The sequence below is a fragment of the Crocodylus siamensis genome, chromosome 6 (genome assembly GCF_052110815.1).
Source record: "Crocodylus siamensis isolate JL-2025a chromosome 6, ASM5211081v1, whole genome shotgun sequence".
NCBI classification, from domain to species: domain Eukaryota; kingdom Metazoa; phylum Chordata; order Crocodylia; family Crocodylidae; genus Crocodylus; species Crocodylus siamensis.
The window spans coordinates 32,426,507-32,443,478 of NC_143400.1; the positions used below are offsets into that span (position 1 = coordinate 32,426,507).

Here is a 16,972-nt window from a genome sequence, read left to right on the forward strand (position 1 = left end):
GCCATGAGCTGGGACTCCCTTTGTGCAAATCAACCCCCTGAGGGATGTAGGGGCTGGGATTAGGAGATGTCCCGTACTTGCCTTTCACTGGGGAAGTAACTGGCCTGGCCTTTCTTGGGAGCTACCTTGCTACAAGTAGCTCCACCAAGCCACCCTTCCCCAGCAGTGTTCAGTTTCAGGTCATACCTAGGACCAAGGGTCTCCAAGCATTCCCCATAGCTCCTACCCTTACCTTCAGGTATTCTAGGAAGAACTCAGACTAGCATTGCCTCCTTGGCTGTTTAACCCGGACTGCTGCCTTTCTGGCCTATGTTTGAAAATGGCCACTGTAATCAGGCACCTGGTGACTGCCTGCTCCAGCCCTTAAAGTGACAGAGCACTAAAGCTGCTTCGTCACAGTCAGAAATGCTCTAGCCTGAACAGCTAAGTTCCTGGATTCCATTAAAACCTCATATTGGTTTCAATAGCACCTTGGTTTAGAAATGGTGACATAAGCTGCAGCAACACAACAGTGGTTCTAAACTGGAATGCTGACAAATTCAAAATGATTATGAAGGGAAGTCCCAACTATAAAAAAAAATTGAGAACCACTGGTCTGATCAGCTGTGCATACTTAGAATATACCAAATCCAGAATGTTCATAGCAGCACCTACCAAGAAAGGGCTTCTAGCCACATCATTTTAGAGTAATTTAAATGAAATTAAACTTGAAAAAGACAGACATGCAAGCCTTTTAAACTGATTTAAAAGTGCCTGTAATGATTCAAAACTGTAGATAGAAAATCAAGTCCTACCTTAAACCAGTACACTGTGAACGGGCAGTGTTATGTATGTACATGACTCTTTCTTTAACATGAGTCTGCTCAGTCCAAACATCCCACACTGAATTGTTCCTGACTCCCCTCCCTCCATACCTTGTGTGATTGGCCACTATGGTACACAGGCATTACTCTACTGTCTTCTCTTTTTCCCTTTTGTTGGCACTTTTTACCAATGAGCTCCCTTGCACTGTTTGCTGAATGAAAACTATCTTTCTAACAACCATCTGTGACCATACCCTATGTGACAACACCCACTCACCATGGCCCCACAAAGTCCTGGAAACCAAACAGTCTCCTTCAAGGCCCTCCTCCTCAAGTCAGGCAAGCACAATGCTATTTGGTCAACTAACTTGGGTTAGTTGCAGGCTACTGAAGCAAGTGCCTATACACATGATGATTTTCACCATTTAAAGTGTTCTAAAGCTATCACTTAATGGAACATGGACCAATTTATAATGCTTTTTAATGCAGAAGTCACCTTAATTAAACCTTGTTTTATGCATTTTAAATGTAAGGTAGATTACACTAATGCATTTCAGCTTATCTAGCTTGCGTTTATTACACCAGTATTTAACTGGGTCTTGTCAGAGGGTAATTGCTAATTGCTACCACCAGATGTAACTAGCTTTGGATCCTGGTAGTAGCCTCAGGCTGCATTTTGCAGCCTTCAGCTCCTCCTGCCTCCTACTCTACAGGACCACATCAAGGCACAATACTAATACCAAGCTGTGGAATGTCTATTGAGTTTTAAGGTGCTGCACCTAAAGAATTTTAAGTAAAGTGCAAAAGTTACAGCTCTCTTGGAAATGCCTGCCCTGCATGTGTATACACACCCATTGAATTTATGTTTAGGAGAGAATCAAAAGCAAAAAAAAATGAAGATGCTCCCTGCCACAAGTGTTTACCCATGTAAGCACCCTCCTTCACTCACCCACTGCAAGGCATGCTGAGGTAAGTGGTAACTTCTCCTCCCTTCCCCTACCCCATGTCAGAGCCACCATAGTTGCATAAGGCAATTCACAATGTATATGCAATTTAGGTCATTATGTGAGGCAAAGTAGAATGCATGGGGTGATACAGACTGTGTCTACATGAGACACTGACTGCACAGAAGCTTGTTACTACTGCATAGTAATATGACACGAAGCATGATATGATGCTGCTGCACAGTAGTAACAAGCTACTGCACAGTAGTAATGAGCTACTACACAATCCATGTCACAAAGTAGCTGTTTGGGGATACTCCCCCTGCTGGTTACTGCACAGTCATTTATTACTTATGTATGCAAGTACTAAATAACTACGCAGTAACAACTGCACAGTCAGTGCCTCATGTAGATGTGGCCTCAGATACCTAAAGCCTGTGGAAATGTTACTTTAGAGTCTAAAGCAATCAGAGCTCTTGGTAGAGGAGATATCTTTTATTAGACCAGCTAGATAGCTTTTAAAAAAATCTTTATTTGCAAACTTTCGGGCACACGCACCCTTCCTTGGGCATAGGAGAGTACAAGGATTGTAAAATTTCTCCCAGGTGGAAATTAAAATTCATATTTCACAGCAGAGCTGAAAGGTGTAAGATGTCCACCACCTTTCAGCTTTCCTGTGAAATATGAAATTTCATTTCTACCTGGGAGAAATTTTATAATTTTTGCACTCTCATATGCCTGAAGTAGGTCATGTGTGCCCAAAAGCTTTTATATAAAGAATTTTATTTACAACTATCATGTTAGTCTAATAAAAGATATCACCTCTACCAAGAGTTCTGATTGCTTTTGCCTGTAAACTGCACAGATAAGCTTCCATGTACAGAGTGAATTACCCTGTGCAGAAGATGAATAAGTGAGCTGGATTCTAGCCTGTGATTCCAGTGGGGAGCACTCTGTGGGGGCTGACTGTGGTCACACTTTACTGCAAATAATTCTTGTAAATAGTTCTCTAATTAGCACATATTTTCAGAAAGGAATCCAAAATCTATGGTGTCAGAAAAAATATTGATGGGAGGGGGCCATTATGACCATTATGACATTCAGCTGAAAAAGAAGAATTCCTAATCCCAAGACTATTTATGCTTTAACCCTGAACATTTAAGATGCCCTTCTGTTCCATTTCTGAGTGTTGAGGTGTCCAGATGTGGTGGTCTGCATGATGGTTTTTATGATCTAAATGCCAAAAATGTTACTTATGCACAGGCTGGCATTCTGTTCCTGGGTGCATAGCACATGTTTAACTGTCTACATAGGTACATGTGTACCTATGTGCACCACCTACATAGATACACAGACTGAGCATGAGCACTAGTAACCAGACTTCATGTGAATGTTTCTTGTGAACACATAGCAGCCTTAGATGCCCAGAAGCAAAATAATAATAATAATAATAATAATATGCTTATAGGACTCGGTCTCAGAACAGGAAACAGAGCTACACATGACCTTTCTTTTGTTCCCATATCTGCAAGGATAATCATGTAGGATGCTGGAGATCCTGGATTCTGGTCTCCCCCTTATCCAGAGAGAGCTTGAGCCAGGAGTTCTTTCATATCTTAGCACAAGCATTCAATTGCCACACCACAGGTCCATCTTGTTATGCAGCACTCCTTTTGGATAGATACAAAAGTTCACCGCACCTAGTCAAGGTTTAGATAGCTTGCTTTATGCCTCCTAAAACTAGACTAGAGCTGTTGGGTCTGCAGAGTGGGGAAGGGGGTGGAGGGGATGCATCTGCAGGGGGGGTTTCCTGGTCTGTGGGGTATAGTTGGGGGACTAAAACTATCTTGATCAGGGTTGGGGGTGGGGAATGAGGGGGAAGAGGGGTAGAAACACCATGGCCCCTGGTAGGAACCAGAAAAGCTGGGTCAGTTCACCTCCTGATCAGTGAACTTTGCCCTGTTATCTCCATCCCAACTTTCTAATCTGTTGATATCCTTCTGAACTGTGTTCCAGTTTTGTGTCATCAGAAAGTTTACTCAAGATGACTTTTATTCTAGCACTCAAATAAATAGTAAACATATTGAACAGCACCAGGCCAGGACAAAACCTTGTTGGATTCCATTTGAAACCTCCATTTGTGACATGGATCCATTGGGTCTCCCCCATTCCCCTCTGGTCCCCCCTGGTAAATGTATAGATGGCCACCAGATGCCTCTCAGCCTTCTCTTGTGGAGGCTGAACAGGTTCAGGTCCTGTAGCCTCTCCTCGTAGGGCCTGCCCTGCTGCCCCGTGACCATGTGAGTGGCCCTCCCCTGGACCCTCTCGATGCTGGCCACATCCCTCCTGAAGTGCAGCACCCAGAACTGAATGCAGTACTCCAACTGTGGCCTGACCAGTCTCAGATAGAGGGGGAGGATCACCTCCTTGGACCGCTCGTGATGCATCTGGGGATACATGACAAGATGCGGATAGCCTTACTAACTGCATCCTCACATTGGTGGCCCCTGTTCATTTTAGAATCAATAATGACTCCAAGATCTCTTTCTGCCACTGTGCTTTAGAGAAGGGAGTTCCCCAGCCTATAGGTATGCTGCTGGTTCTTTTTGGCAGTAGTGAATCCCATCCTATTCACATTCACCCACCCCTGTAACCTGTCCAGGTCCAGTTGTATCCTGTACCTCCCTTCTAGTGTGCCCACCTCACACCAAATCTTGGTGTCATCAGTGAATTTTCAAAGGAGATCAAGATTGTTTGCTGTGATTTGTTAGTAGTAGGCCAAAATCAAGTATAGCAGCTTAGTTGGCTAACATTGTATTTTCTGTAACCTAGTTGCATTCCCCTCCTCAACCCAATCCCTCTTATGTTAGTCCCTCACTTGGGCAATCTATTTCCCTACTGGCTTTGTCATCTTTTTGGGTTGATAACTGTTAACATCTACTAATAAAATCCAATCTATTCTGGCAGTTCATGATCAACTCATCCTCCCCTAGATGCTTTTAAATGACCTTCCTTATAATATGTTTGTGTAACTTCCCAGCTATTGAGGTTATGCTAACAAGTTCATAATTTTCTGATTGGTCCTTCATGTCTTTTTTAAAGAGTGGAACTATGTTGCCCATTTTCCAGTCCCTGGTATCTTACCTGTCTCCCACAGCTTCATAAATATTATTGTAAAAATTTCAGAGATCGCCTTTGCCATGTCCTTCAATAGTCTGGGATGACTATTATCAGACTTAAATGAATTTAGACTGATCAGAGCATTGCCAAATGAAGCAGATCAGTTCTGTGATGTGTTGGGCTGCCCACACTCTCTTTCCACAGAGCTAAAAGATATCCACTGCAATAAAGTGGCACAATGTATACTACCTTTTGTCACACCATTAATTTGCCTCTGATATGACCTGTTTGAATCTAGAGACATCAAATTGCTTACCATTTTGTCCCCATAAACAAATTTATGAGGGCAAAAATGTGACATCAGATCAGACATCTGTTTTTACCCTGATGTTCATAAATGTGAAAATTATGAAGAGGAAGATCAGACATGCAAAATATTTAATATATATATATTCTTTTATGTCAATGATAAACTACAGTTGCTAACAGAGTACCCTACTGAAACGTGACCTTAAATTTTACCTTTCTTTGATTAACCACAATTTTTAGGCTCATTGTGCTATTGAATAGGGATATGTGTGTTTGTGCGTGCCTTTGACTTCCAACTCTTCCTTTTTTTTTGGTGTTGCACATCTTTGCCTCAGTGGGAAATCCCCTCATCGTTATGATCAGTTTAATACACATTGCCCTCCACTCCCCCTTGTATGTATTTCTCACAAACTCGTCCTTTCTGGAAATCAGTTGCATCTTGTCCACCATCCCCAAGATACTTCAGGACTTCTTCTCCAATGGCAAGATCATTTCCTTTGGTTGTTTGCAAGGAATATGGCCTAGGTTTGAAGTGACTTAACCCATTACTGATGCAGCTCAGATGCACCTCAAGTGATCAAATCCCTTTGTAGTATGCTGAGTTAATTTTCAAAACTGTAACAATTCCCTCTGGAAATGAATTAACAATGCAACCAGTGTCCTTTAACTTTTCACTCAGCAGGAGATTATTGGCTGGAAACATTAAAAAGTATTAAAAAGAATGATGAAAAGGTTTCATTTAATTTGCCATTAGACATAAAAGCAGGAAATAGACGTTGAGCACAGAACGTTGAGCACAGAACATAGTAAGGAAGCTTATTTACCTTGCATCCTCACTCTTGCCGAAGGTAAACCTCTTATTCTCTTAATTTTTATGAGTATTATTCTGGCTGTCATGGTGCCAGGAATATACAAGAAATGAAGCAAGTATTTTCCATCTGTAACTCTTTTATGATATATAAATGGTATAGTTAGGACAGATTTTAACTGAAGCTTAATGGCACAAAATGCCCTTCCTTGGAACTGGGAAAGAAGCAGGTACAGCCTACGCTAAAAACCAGATACAACACTGATATGGATGTGTGTTTTATCTTAAAAGTAAAGAAAACAGTCACCTAGAGGCAAAGAGAAGGGCCATAAACTAGGAGGAAAAAAATGTTATCAGAAGTAGTTTTAAAATAGAAGCAGAAATACAGTTGCATAGGAAACCTAATTATATAAAACCCAAGCGAATTCAAAGGCAGAAGAGAAACAGTGCCCAAAGACAAAAAATGTCTTTTTTTTAACCTAACAATAATATTAAGATCGTTTATCCCCAGTATGTAGATGGATCTGTTAAACATACCCTGTTTGTCATTCTGTAATTAAGATGGTGTAAATTAGCTCAGCTTAGAGATGGAAAATCCTCTACTGTTGTCCTATGGATGGATCTTTTACTTTTGGCCCAGTTACAAAATACTTTCATTTATAATGTTCCTGGTATGTTACCAGTTCTTGGTGGTTACAACTGATGGTTAGAGACATTAGGGAGAAAACAACAAACAAAAACGGCTTCATGTTACTGACATTTCCCCTTGCTTAGTATATAAACAAAAAATGTGATTCTAGCTGTTTCAAAAACTTGACTGCAGGGTCCTGTTGGGCATGTGTTATGTCCCTAACCCATTCTTCTAAAGCTCACCCTCAGCTATTACTACCCGTAGTATTTTGATGTTTATGCCTCACTATTCAACCTTAAATATTAGCTCTAGTTATTGGGACCATCCCCCCCCACAAAGAACAGATTTATATACATAGATCATATTTTCTCTGAAACTATAATTTTACTGGGAAATAGTGCTTTTCACCACATTTTCATTATAAAACTCCCAGAGAAAGCCTAGACATTTCAAAATGCAGTAAGAGATGTAGGAACAATGAAAATCAATTTTCCTCTGACTTACGGATAGTTCAAAGCTGCCCTAGTAGTTTTACAGAAGTAGATAAGAACAAGCCAAGTACATCAAGCAAGAATGCTAAGGGAAATAGAACGTTAAAGACTGGTAACATATCAGGAACATTATAAATGAAAGTATTTTGTAACCTGGCCAGAAGTAAAAGATTCATCCATAGGACAACAGTAGAGGATTTTCCATCTCTAAGATGAGCTAATTAACACTATATTAATCACAGAATAAGCCATCTACATACTGGGGATAAACCATCTTAATATTACTGTTAGGTTCAAAAAAAGGCATTTTTGTCTTTGAGCAATGTTCCTCTTGCTCTCTTAATGCTGTTCAGGCAGAGGAACCTTTTTTTTTTTTTTTACTTCAAATTACATTTTTAAACTTCTTTATTGAATAGAAGAGCAAAAACCACAATCTCCCCACCACCAAAACAAGTTCCCCAGAATAGACCTTAATGACTATATTACTTGTTTTCTGTATAAACCTTCTTGCCAACAGTTAAGTGATTCTGATCTGTTCTAACAGCCACTGAGATATATTAGCCAAAATTTACAAAAATCACATTCATAAGAACTTGGTTATCTATGGAAAATTATCTGTGTAATATCTGAGATGCATAATTTCATACATGTCAGTCAGAGTTTTAGTTCAATGCACTCTTCGAGCAAATGATATGACCATGGTTTCTGCCTTCAATGTCTTTGCAGATTGAATATACAGAAGAAATGGCAAAGGGAAACCTCACAACAACACCTGGATTCATCCTGTTGGGATATTCCAACCTCTCAAACCTACAGAGTTTTCTCTTCTCTACCTTCTTGATTATCTATGTAGTGACCCTGATAGGAAATGGTCTTGTCCTTTGTACCATGATAGACTATTCTCTTCAAACCCCCATGTACTTTTTCCTTAGGAACTTGTCCTTTATGGAGATCTGCTACACCTCAGTAACCCTTCCCAAGATGCTGGCCAATTTCCTGGAGAAGGTTGGAAGTATCTCCTTCATTGGCTGTGCTGTTCAGATGTATTTTTTCCTTTTACTAGCTGGCACAGAATGTTTCCTCCTGGCCATTATGGCCTATGATCGATATGTGGCCATTTGTTTCCCTCTGTACTATGCAATCATTATGAACAGAAAGGTCTGCATGAAACTGGTAGGTGGGTCGTGGTCTGCCAACATACCAGTACAGCTAGGCCAGACGTATTTGGTATTTTCTTTACCTTTCTGTGAGTCTCACAAAATCAACCATTTCTTTTGTGACCCCACTCCGCTGCTGGAGCTATCCTGTGTGGATACCCACAGGAACAAAATAGCTATCTTCATAGCTGCTGTGGTCTTCGTAATTACTCCATTTTTCTTGATAGTTTTTTCTTATACTAAAATTATTGGCACTATTCTAAAGATGCCCTCAGTCCAAGGAAGACACAAGGCCTTTTCTACCTGCTCTTCACATCTCACTGTGGTTACTTTATTTTATGGCTCTGCTATGATTGTCTATTTAAGACCCAGGTCAATGGACACCAACAAATTGTTCTCTCTTTTCTACACCACTATAATCCCCATGTTTAACCCCCTTATATATAGTCTGAGGAACAAGGAAGTAATAATTGCCATGAAGAAATTATTATATAGGAACTGAGTTTATATAAATGCAGGAGACGTTCCTGGAATAATTCTGGAAATTCCATTTTTTTTCCTCTAATAACAATGAAAAAACAAGACAATATTGGGTAAATTCTATTTCTCTTTACATGCCATAAATAGCAACCACACAACTATAAAAATGTTGACATTTATGAAATTCCACCCATAGCATAATATTATTGCCCTACCTAGGTATCATCCAGCACCCAAACTAAAGAAGAGAAGTAGGTTTTAATCTACACTAATCGATTCTAATCTATGTTTTAAATTAATATTTGGGACTAGAATGTGGTTACATGGTAAAGGAGTGGATCTTGGATTTTGGAAAAGGAGGTGTTGGGGAGAGCTCACCAGAGTTCTCTGCAAAGCTTTGGTAGCCAATTTGATTCGGAGGAGATTTGGCCTGATTCAGCAGCCAAACCTCTGAATCCAAATCAAATTGGGAGACCAATTAAAAGGTCTGAATTGAATTGGAAGCCTCTGAATCAATTTGGAAAAGATTCAGCACCACTTCAGAGATTTGGCCGTAGGGCTTGTCCCAACCCTAGGCCCAATCTCTCCCTCACACTGGGGCATTGATCTGCTCCCTACACCCCTTCCCTCCCTGCTCTACCCACCACAAAAGACTTACCAGCTGGAGGCAGCTTTGTCCAGCATAGTGAGAACGGCTGCCTGTTTATGGCTGAATCTCCGAAGCGGTGCCAAATCTTTGGATCTGATTCGGCCAAATCAAATTGGCACAGTGATTTGAATCTCCAAATCGAATCACTATCCCTCCAAACAGGCTGAATCTGAATCTGAAGCGAATACTTGCTGCTTCAAACAGGCCTACTGCATACATCCACATTTACTCAAGAGTTGAAAAAAGGTGCAGCTAATTTACTGCATGATCCCAGGGATCCGTGACTCTGTAAATGCCATTTAAGTGCATTAAGTGAAATGTGATTTAGTTCTGTGTTTCTGTTGTTTTATATGAAATTATAGATATTAATGTTACATTCCAAACTTGTTAGAGATGCCAGTAGATATAGTATAAATGAATATCCATTACATACTATTTGAGACACATTCCAAATGTCTCAATATACTTAAAAATGTATCCAGATGTTATACAAATGTATTTTGTATTCCTGATTATTTAATGTATTTCTTATACCAAGCTTCATTTGGCATATCTAAAAAAAGAAAAAGATGTAATCACAGAAATGCCAACCTGAGTAGAAATTATGTATGAAACATTCTCTTAACATTCGTGGCTGGAAAATGGACATATTCATGCTCCTGGAACACAAGCTATTGGCTAGCCAGCAGTGACACAATGCCCATGGCTCAGAGCTAAAATCCCATGTCTAGGCAGCAGCCCCAGGCCTTCATGTATTAGGCTTAGGAGGCCTTCAAGGGAGTATATGACCAGGGCTGTGTATATCAGCATCAGCACATGACAGATGCTACATCTGTAACCTCATGCCAGGCAACTTAGAGGTGTCCTACCCCACCAATTGTTCTTTCTCCGCACATAAAGCAGCAGATCTCTAGATATTTTCACCTCCAGCTCCTTCCACTGGTTGAACATAGGTGTCAGTCAGTCCCTGGGCAACTTCTGGATGTTTCTTATCCTACACACCTGAGACTACATCACCTTTGCTGTAGACAGTGACATCTCAAAACAGACCATGAGAGGATTCTTTGCAAATTGCCAATATCTCCCAAGTCCTGTGAGCTTCAGAAGGCACATACATGAACATTGTGAAGCAAGCACAGGATTTCCAGGTATTCATGAACAAGCATTATAGGTACATGGTTAATATAATGGTGATCAGCCATGCCCAGCTGCAGCTCACTGACATTTTGACCTGGTTACCCAAGCTTAGGCATGATACCTCCACATGGTCCAAGTTATTCCTCCTCAGTAATTACATACATAGAGTTCACTCCCAATCGCCGCCAGGCAAGGCGTTGCACCTTCTTGGCCCCTACCATGTCCCTACAGGCTTCCCAGCTAGGGTCTTGCAGAAGGCATGCTGTGGAGAGCTGGTAGATGTATAGCTGGCAGCAAGCTTCCCCTCCATGCTCAGACGAGATTTCCAGGTGGTAAGGACTTCTCCTCACCCAAAATCTGTCTAGTAGTTGGGCCTTTGTGGATTGTCAAGGATTTCTCCACCAGAAAATTGACATGAGTTGGAGTGGAAGGAAGTATCAGATTATGTGGATTCCTGACCCTCTGGAAACCATGGGTCGACTCAGGGCCAGAGGTAAACATAGGGATTTTCCTGGTCCATGTGTCTGGAATTTGCTTCTTGGAGCCCTGGTGCTCCTGTTTGCTCCTGAAGGCAGGCATCCTGACAGTTCCCTCCTGGCAAGAGAGAATCCCTAAAGGAGTTCCAGGTGGTTCTCTTTTCTTACTAACTCTGGATGTGGGGGTCCTTAAAGGGAAACAGAGGTTAGATATGTTCTGTTGCCATTGGGAACATCCACTGTTGGCTATGGTTGAAGGCAGGTGCCAATGAGAAAGATGGAGATTCAGGGGCTCCCTTTCTCCCTCTAATGGCCTGCACTAATGCCAGTGGCTGGGCCCGGCTTGTGTATGCATGATTTCCAACATCTTTGAGACAGTGGTCCAGGTGCTCAGGACCTTCCACTACAAGAAAGGGCAAATAGGCATGAAATGGTTCATTTCCTCCACAGCCTTTTGGCCATGTTTTTCATTGTCAGAGGCATGGGGCAATACAGGAGAAGCATAAGATGACTGCCCTAAGGGATGAGGAAGTCTCCTGGCCCTGGAAGGCCTTGGACATAGACCAGAATGCCCAGAGATTCAAAGGGCATGCAGCCAGGCCAGCCAACTATCCTGGCACCCTACATGGAGGGGGTTCGGTATGATGAAGCCCCATAAACTCACCTTCCCAGGTGCTAATGTGATTGGCTGTGGTCCTGCAGTCACCATGCCTAAACCTATGATGGTGGAAGTAGGGAGGCAGTGAGAAGGTGAGGAAATGTGCTGTACTCCTTGAAGGGGGGCTCTGCAGCTCGAAAATAAGTAAAAATTTGTTTTTGGGGGGGATTTTTTTGGAGGTTGGCAGTCTGTAAAGACTTGTATCATTAAAACCTTCTGAGCTTCTGAGAGAAGAGGCATGCCCTTGTCAGTATGTGTCCCCGTTCCCCTGCCCTGCCCTGCTATGCACTCCGGGAGTACACTGCCCCCTCCCTCCCCACCAACCCTGTGGAGTGGATGAGTTGTTAATGCCTTTTTATACCCAATACTGGGAACGTGGCTGCCATTTGATGAGGTACATGAAGCTTTTTTCAGACAACCAACGGAAGTTTACAGATCAGCAGCTCTGGTTCTTATGGGGAACTTCAATCACCCTGACATCTTCTGGGCAGACAATACAGGAGTGCACAGGCAATCCAGGAAGTTTTTGGAGACAACAACTTCCTGGTGCAAGTATTGGAGAGACAAATAAAGGGCTGTCACCTTCTTGACCTACTGCTCACAAAGAGGGAAAAATTTGTGGGGAATGTAGAAATGGATGGCAATGTGGATTTCAGAACAACAGACTTTGACTCCTTCAGGAAACTGATGGGCAGGATCCCCTGGGAAACCAGTCTATGGAAGAGGGGAGTCCAGGAGAGCTGACTGTACTTGAAAGAAATCTTACTGAGGGTTCAAGAACAAATGTGCAGGAAGAATAGCAAATGTGGCAGGTGACCAGCTTGGCTTAGCAAAGAGCTCTTCAATAAGCTTAAACACAAAAAGGGACCTTACAAGCAGTGGAAGCTTGGACAAACAACTTGGGAGGAGTATAAGAGCATTGCTTGGGCATGAAGTCAGGAAGGCCAAAGTGCAACTGGAGTTGCAGCTAGCAAGAAACATGAAGGGTAGCCAGAAGGGTTTCTACAAGTATATTAGGGACAGTGTGGCCTCCTTACTGAATGGGTGAGACAACCTAGTAACAGATGAGAAGGAAAAGGCTGATGTACTCAATGCCATTTTACCTCAGTCTTCCCATGTGAGGTCAGCTCCAGACTACTGCACTGAGCAGCACAGTTTGGGGAGAAGGTAAGTTAAGCCGTGCCCAGTGGTGAAAGAACAGGGTAGGGACTATTTACAAAAGCTAGACAAGTCAATGCATCTGATGGTGCTGAGGGAATTGCCTGATGTGACTGCAGACCCACTGATCATTATCTCTGAAAACTTGTCGTGATCAGGGGAGGTCCTGGAAAAGGGCAAATATAGTGCCCTTCTTTAAGAAAGAGAAGAAGGAAATGGGGAAGTTAAATGGATTCTGGTGTTTTGGTGGCCTCCTTGTATTATTTCTGAGCATGCTTGGGATGGTAAAATTAGGCTGGAGATAATTTTTTAGGCTAAGAGGGCAGCACTTCTGTGACACCGAAGAAATTTAGGCACCCAAACAGGATTCAGTGTGTATGGTAGGTTACAGTAAAATGCTATTTTCATACTTTGGAGCATTAGAAGCATGATAGAATTCCACCCTCGATATTTTGAATAGTAACATGTATTGTAAATCTTTCTGCACAGTCTCTTTATTGGTTGATCTACTAGAAAATTGCAGTGAGTGCTTTAAAAGTGACTAATTATAAAACACTATGACTAACAACTGCAGAGTGATTGAGAAGATGGAGTACCTACTATTGAGACATTCAAATGTTTTACACTAATTTGGAAGTCTCAGCCATGAAAATTGTTTTCAAATATGTCAAAAGTAACTGGAAAGAAGAAGATATATATTGTTCTCTGGGTGCGATGAAGATAGGACAGAATATAATTGACTGAAATTTTCAGCAAATGCGATTCAGGTGAGCAATGGGGAGAAAAAGAAAGCACCTGTAAAAATAGCAAAACATTGAAGTAGATTTACTGGTGGGGTGGGAGGCTGATGACTTTGACACCTCTGGATTATAAAAAAGGTCCTGAGGGACAAGTACCTACCTGCTTTTGAGGGTCAGACAGACCTTCCTGACACCATTTCTGGCAACTGAATTCCTCACACAATAAAGGCTGGAAATGGGCTGGAGACAACTGAGGTTTGTTAGTTTCCCAAGGAATATCACCACTGTTTTCTCCACAGTTTGGGACTCTACACATATCCCCTGTTCACCCTAAAAGTTGCACACCACAGCTGATCACCGCATAAGAACAACACTCTTCATTTCCATGAACCTGAAATTGATTTCATGTTTCAGTCCTGCTTAGGTATGGTGTGCATGTAAATCCCAAACTAATCATCCATCATTGTGCACAAGATGTTCTCCTCTTCTCCAGCCTCCAGTGTAGATCTGGTTAGAAAGCCAGCTGTTTCAGGAATGTTTCCATGCTTTTAGAGGCAAGCTAACTTCATGTTGTGACTTTCAAAGCCATGGATAATTCCTAGCACAGCTGGCCAAACGTGTGCATGTCCTCGGTAAGATACAATGTTATTTGCCACTGTGAAAGACTGAGCAGCCTCAGCACCTGATGGTGTACACTTGTCAGTTGCAGGATGAAAAGTATAAAGGTGGAAGTCATACAGAGCCTTCATCAACCATGCTATAAACAAGGAAGATGTCTGTGATGTTCTGCCAGCTGCTACATGAAAGTAAAGGGCTTGGAATACTGAGCACTTCAGACTTACAACTGAAATACTTTTTTTTATCATCAATTTCAGCAGGTACCTGAGGAAATGGCCACAAGTACTGATGGGACAGATGCTCAGCAGATGCAAGCTGAGAAGATGCTATCAGAACAAAGCACTGTAATATGGAGAGACTATTGTAGCTCCAACACATAGTAAACTAACCTGACAGAGTCATATTAGCAGTAGTAGTAATATTGAGACTTAATCCTTCTTCGGTAAGAAGTGTCACTCTTAGATTCAGGAATTATAAAAGGAGGCAGAATGGGAAAAATATTATATGTAAGACTCTGTAGGCATGTCTATATGAGACACTACATCTCTGTGGTGACAAGCTACATCAAGCATGAACCATGATGTTGAAGCTATTGTGCAGTAGCTCGTTACTACTGTGCAGTAGTTACTAAAAATAGCTCTGCAGCATTAGGACTGTGCAGTAATGCTGGTTAGTGCGCAGTCATTTACTACTTGCTGAAGCAAGTTACTGTGAAATAACCACTTTGGTAACAACTGTGTACATGTAGATGCACCCTGTCATGACTAATCTAATGAACCAATTCAGAAAAGATTCAGAGATTCGGCCATAGGTTATAATGGGGAATCAATGAAATATCTATAATTGCCTTTTGACTGATTATGACGAAATGGTAGACTTTCCTGCAGGCATGACACATGCCAATTTTCAAGGTGACAGATGCAGGGGGTTCGGTGAAACTGCACTCCAAATTCCTGAAAGCAAAACTCGTGTCACGTGTGTGTGTGTTAAGCTACAGTGCAGTGAAAATGCAGGGATGGTAGCCCCTGGTGAGGCCACAAAGCCGGCCAAGTTTCAAGGAGACAGGTGCAGGGGCTTGGGGGAAATTGTACCTCAAGATGCGGAGAACCAAAACTTGTGACATGGGTGACAGTGTGTGTGTTAAGGTGCAGCAGACTGAAAACTGCAGACCTGCTAGCCCCTGCTTAGGCAATGAAGCCTGCCAGCTGTCAAGGAGATAGGTATCCAGGATTCAAGTTAAATGCTTCATACATTGACACTGCTGTGTGTGAAGTTACTCCTTAATTTCCCTTCAGTAAGAACAAAAAATATAGGGAATTGCAAGCAATAGTATGTTTTCTATTACAGACAAAATAAGAATACAACATTTTTGATGCCTGTACTCTCCTAAAATCAGACTATTTCATATTTCACTATCAGAATCCTTTTAAAGACCTTATATGAGGACACATTTCCCTGCCTATTGATTTTTTGAAGGCACTTCTAATTTCCTTGTTCCGTAGGCCGTAAACAATGGGATTGCATATGGGTGTCATCACCGTGTACACCAAGGCAAAGAACCGGGCATTGCCCTGAGTATGGGTTGAACTGGGGTGCAAATAAACAACTGTTCCTGTTCCATAGAAAAGAGAAACCATGATAAGGTGTGAAGAGCAGGTAGAGAAGGCTTTGCGCCTGCCTTTGACTGAGGGCATCTTGAGAATAGTGGATATGATGAAGATGTAGGACAAGAGGATGAGCAGGAATGGGACCATTACATTAGGCACTGCACGAACAGTAACAGAAACTTCAATCATGTAGGTATCTGTAGAAGGCAGCCGCATCACAAGAACAATGTCACAGAAGAAATGGCTAATTTGATTTGACCCACAAAAGGGCTTTGTAAATATTGAATAAAAATGCCAAATAGCCATGACAATGCTAATATTCCATGAAAAGGCAGACATTTGAGCACAGATTCTATGAGTCATTATAAGGGTGTATTGTAGAGGCTTGCATATGGCAACATACCGATCATACGCCATGACAGAAAGGAGGAAACATTCTGTAGAAGCCAAGATATTGAAGAAAAACATCTGAAACCCACAGCCCATTAATGTGATTGTTGGGGTCTCTGACAGTAGATCCACCAGCATCTTGGGGAGGATTACAGAAGTATAGCAGACCTCCAGAAAGGATAAATTCCCGAGGAAGAAGTACATGGGGGTGTGAAGGGCAGGGTCGCTGAGAATAAGGAATACTATTAGCATATTCCCTGTGAGGGCTGCCACATAAGATAAGGACACCAGGACAAAGAGCAGGGTCTGCATTTCTTGGAAATCTGAAAATCCTAGCAATAGTATCTCCTTCACACAAGTCTGGTTAGCTGTACCCATCCCGTCCAAGTAGCAGAGTTCTGAAGAAATTAAGGAATCTGCAGACAAGAAAGATACAAACACAATCAATAAACACTGTTGTGAATGACTAACTTACCAAAAATAGTCAGCTGTAAAAGATATATGTTCTACTTTTTTGGGTGAAATTTAAGGAAGTACTTTCTTAATCAAGAAATAAGTTTTTTTAATCAACCAGTCAACATGGTATCTCATGCTAAGATCTGATCGTACAGGCTTCTCTGCCTGGGGAAGTCCAACTAGAATGTGAATTCACAACATACTAACTATTCTGCCTATACTAAATAGAGCTGGCTACCTTGCACAAATGCACCATACGATAGCATTGTATTATTTTATGGTCATCAAAGTGGTCACACAAAAGGCGAGTGGGTCCTTCTTTTGCCCAATTTCTAGGGTA

The 16,972-nt window shown here is 41.7% G+C and overlaps 2 protein-coding genes across 2 annotated transcripts; one reads left to right on the forward strand and one right to left on the reverse strand.

Annotated features, from left to right (window-relative positions):
- The first annotated feature begins 7,820 nt into the window (after nucleotides 1-7,820).
- Nucleotides 7,821-8,765, forward strand: LOC149862222 (olfactory receptor 10AG1-like). Its single transcript, XM_090053892.1, has one exon. It carries the CDS (start codon nucleotides 7,821-7,823, stop codon nucleotides 8,763-8,765), a length of 945 nt encoding a protein of 314 aa, XP_089910018.1.
- Nucleotides 8,766-15,594: 6,829 nt separating this feature from the next.
- On the reverse strand, nucleotides 15,595-16,554 carry LOC149862223 (olfactory receptor 10AG1-like). Its single transcript, XM_090053893.1, has one exon. It carries the CDS (start codon nucleotides 16,552-16,554, stop codon nucleotides 15,595-15,597), a length of 960 nt encoding a protein of 319 aa, XP_089910019.1.
- Between the last annotated feature and the right edge of the window lie 418 nt (nucleotides 16,555-16,972).

Bases quoted from the DNA above. Each gene is read 5' to 3' on its own strand.
- LOC149862223 (XM_090053893.1), bottom strand. From the start codon at position 16,554: ATGGGTACAGCTAACCAGACTTGTGTGAAGGAGATACTATTGCTAGGA.
- LOC149862222 (XM_090053892.1), top strand. From the start codon at position 7,821: ATGTCTTTGCAGATTGAATATACAGAAGAAATGGCAAAGGGAAACCTC.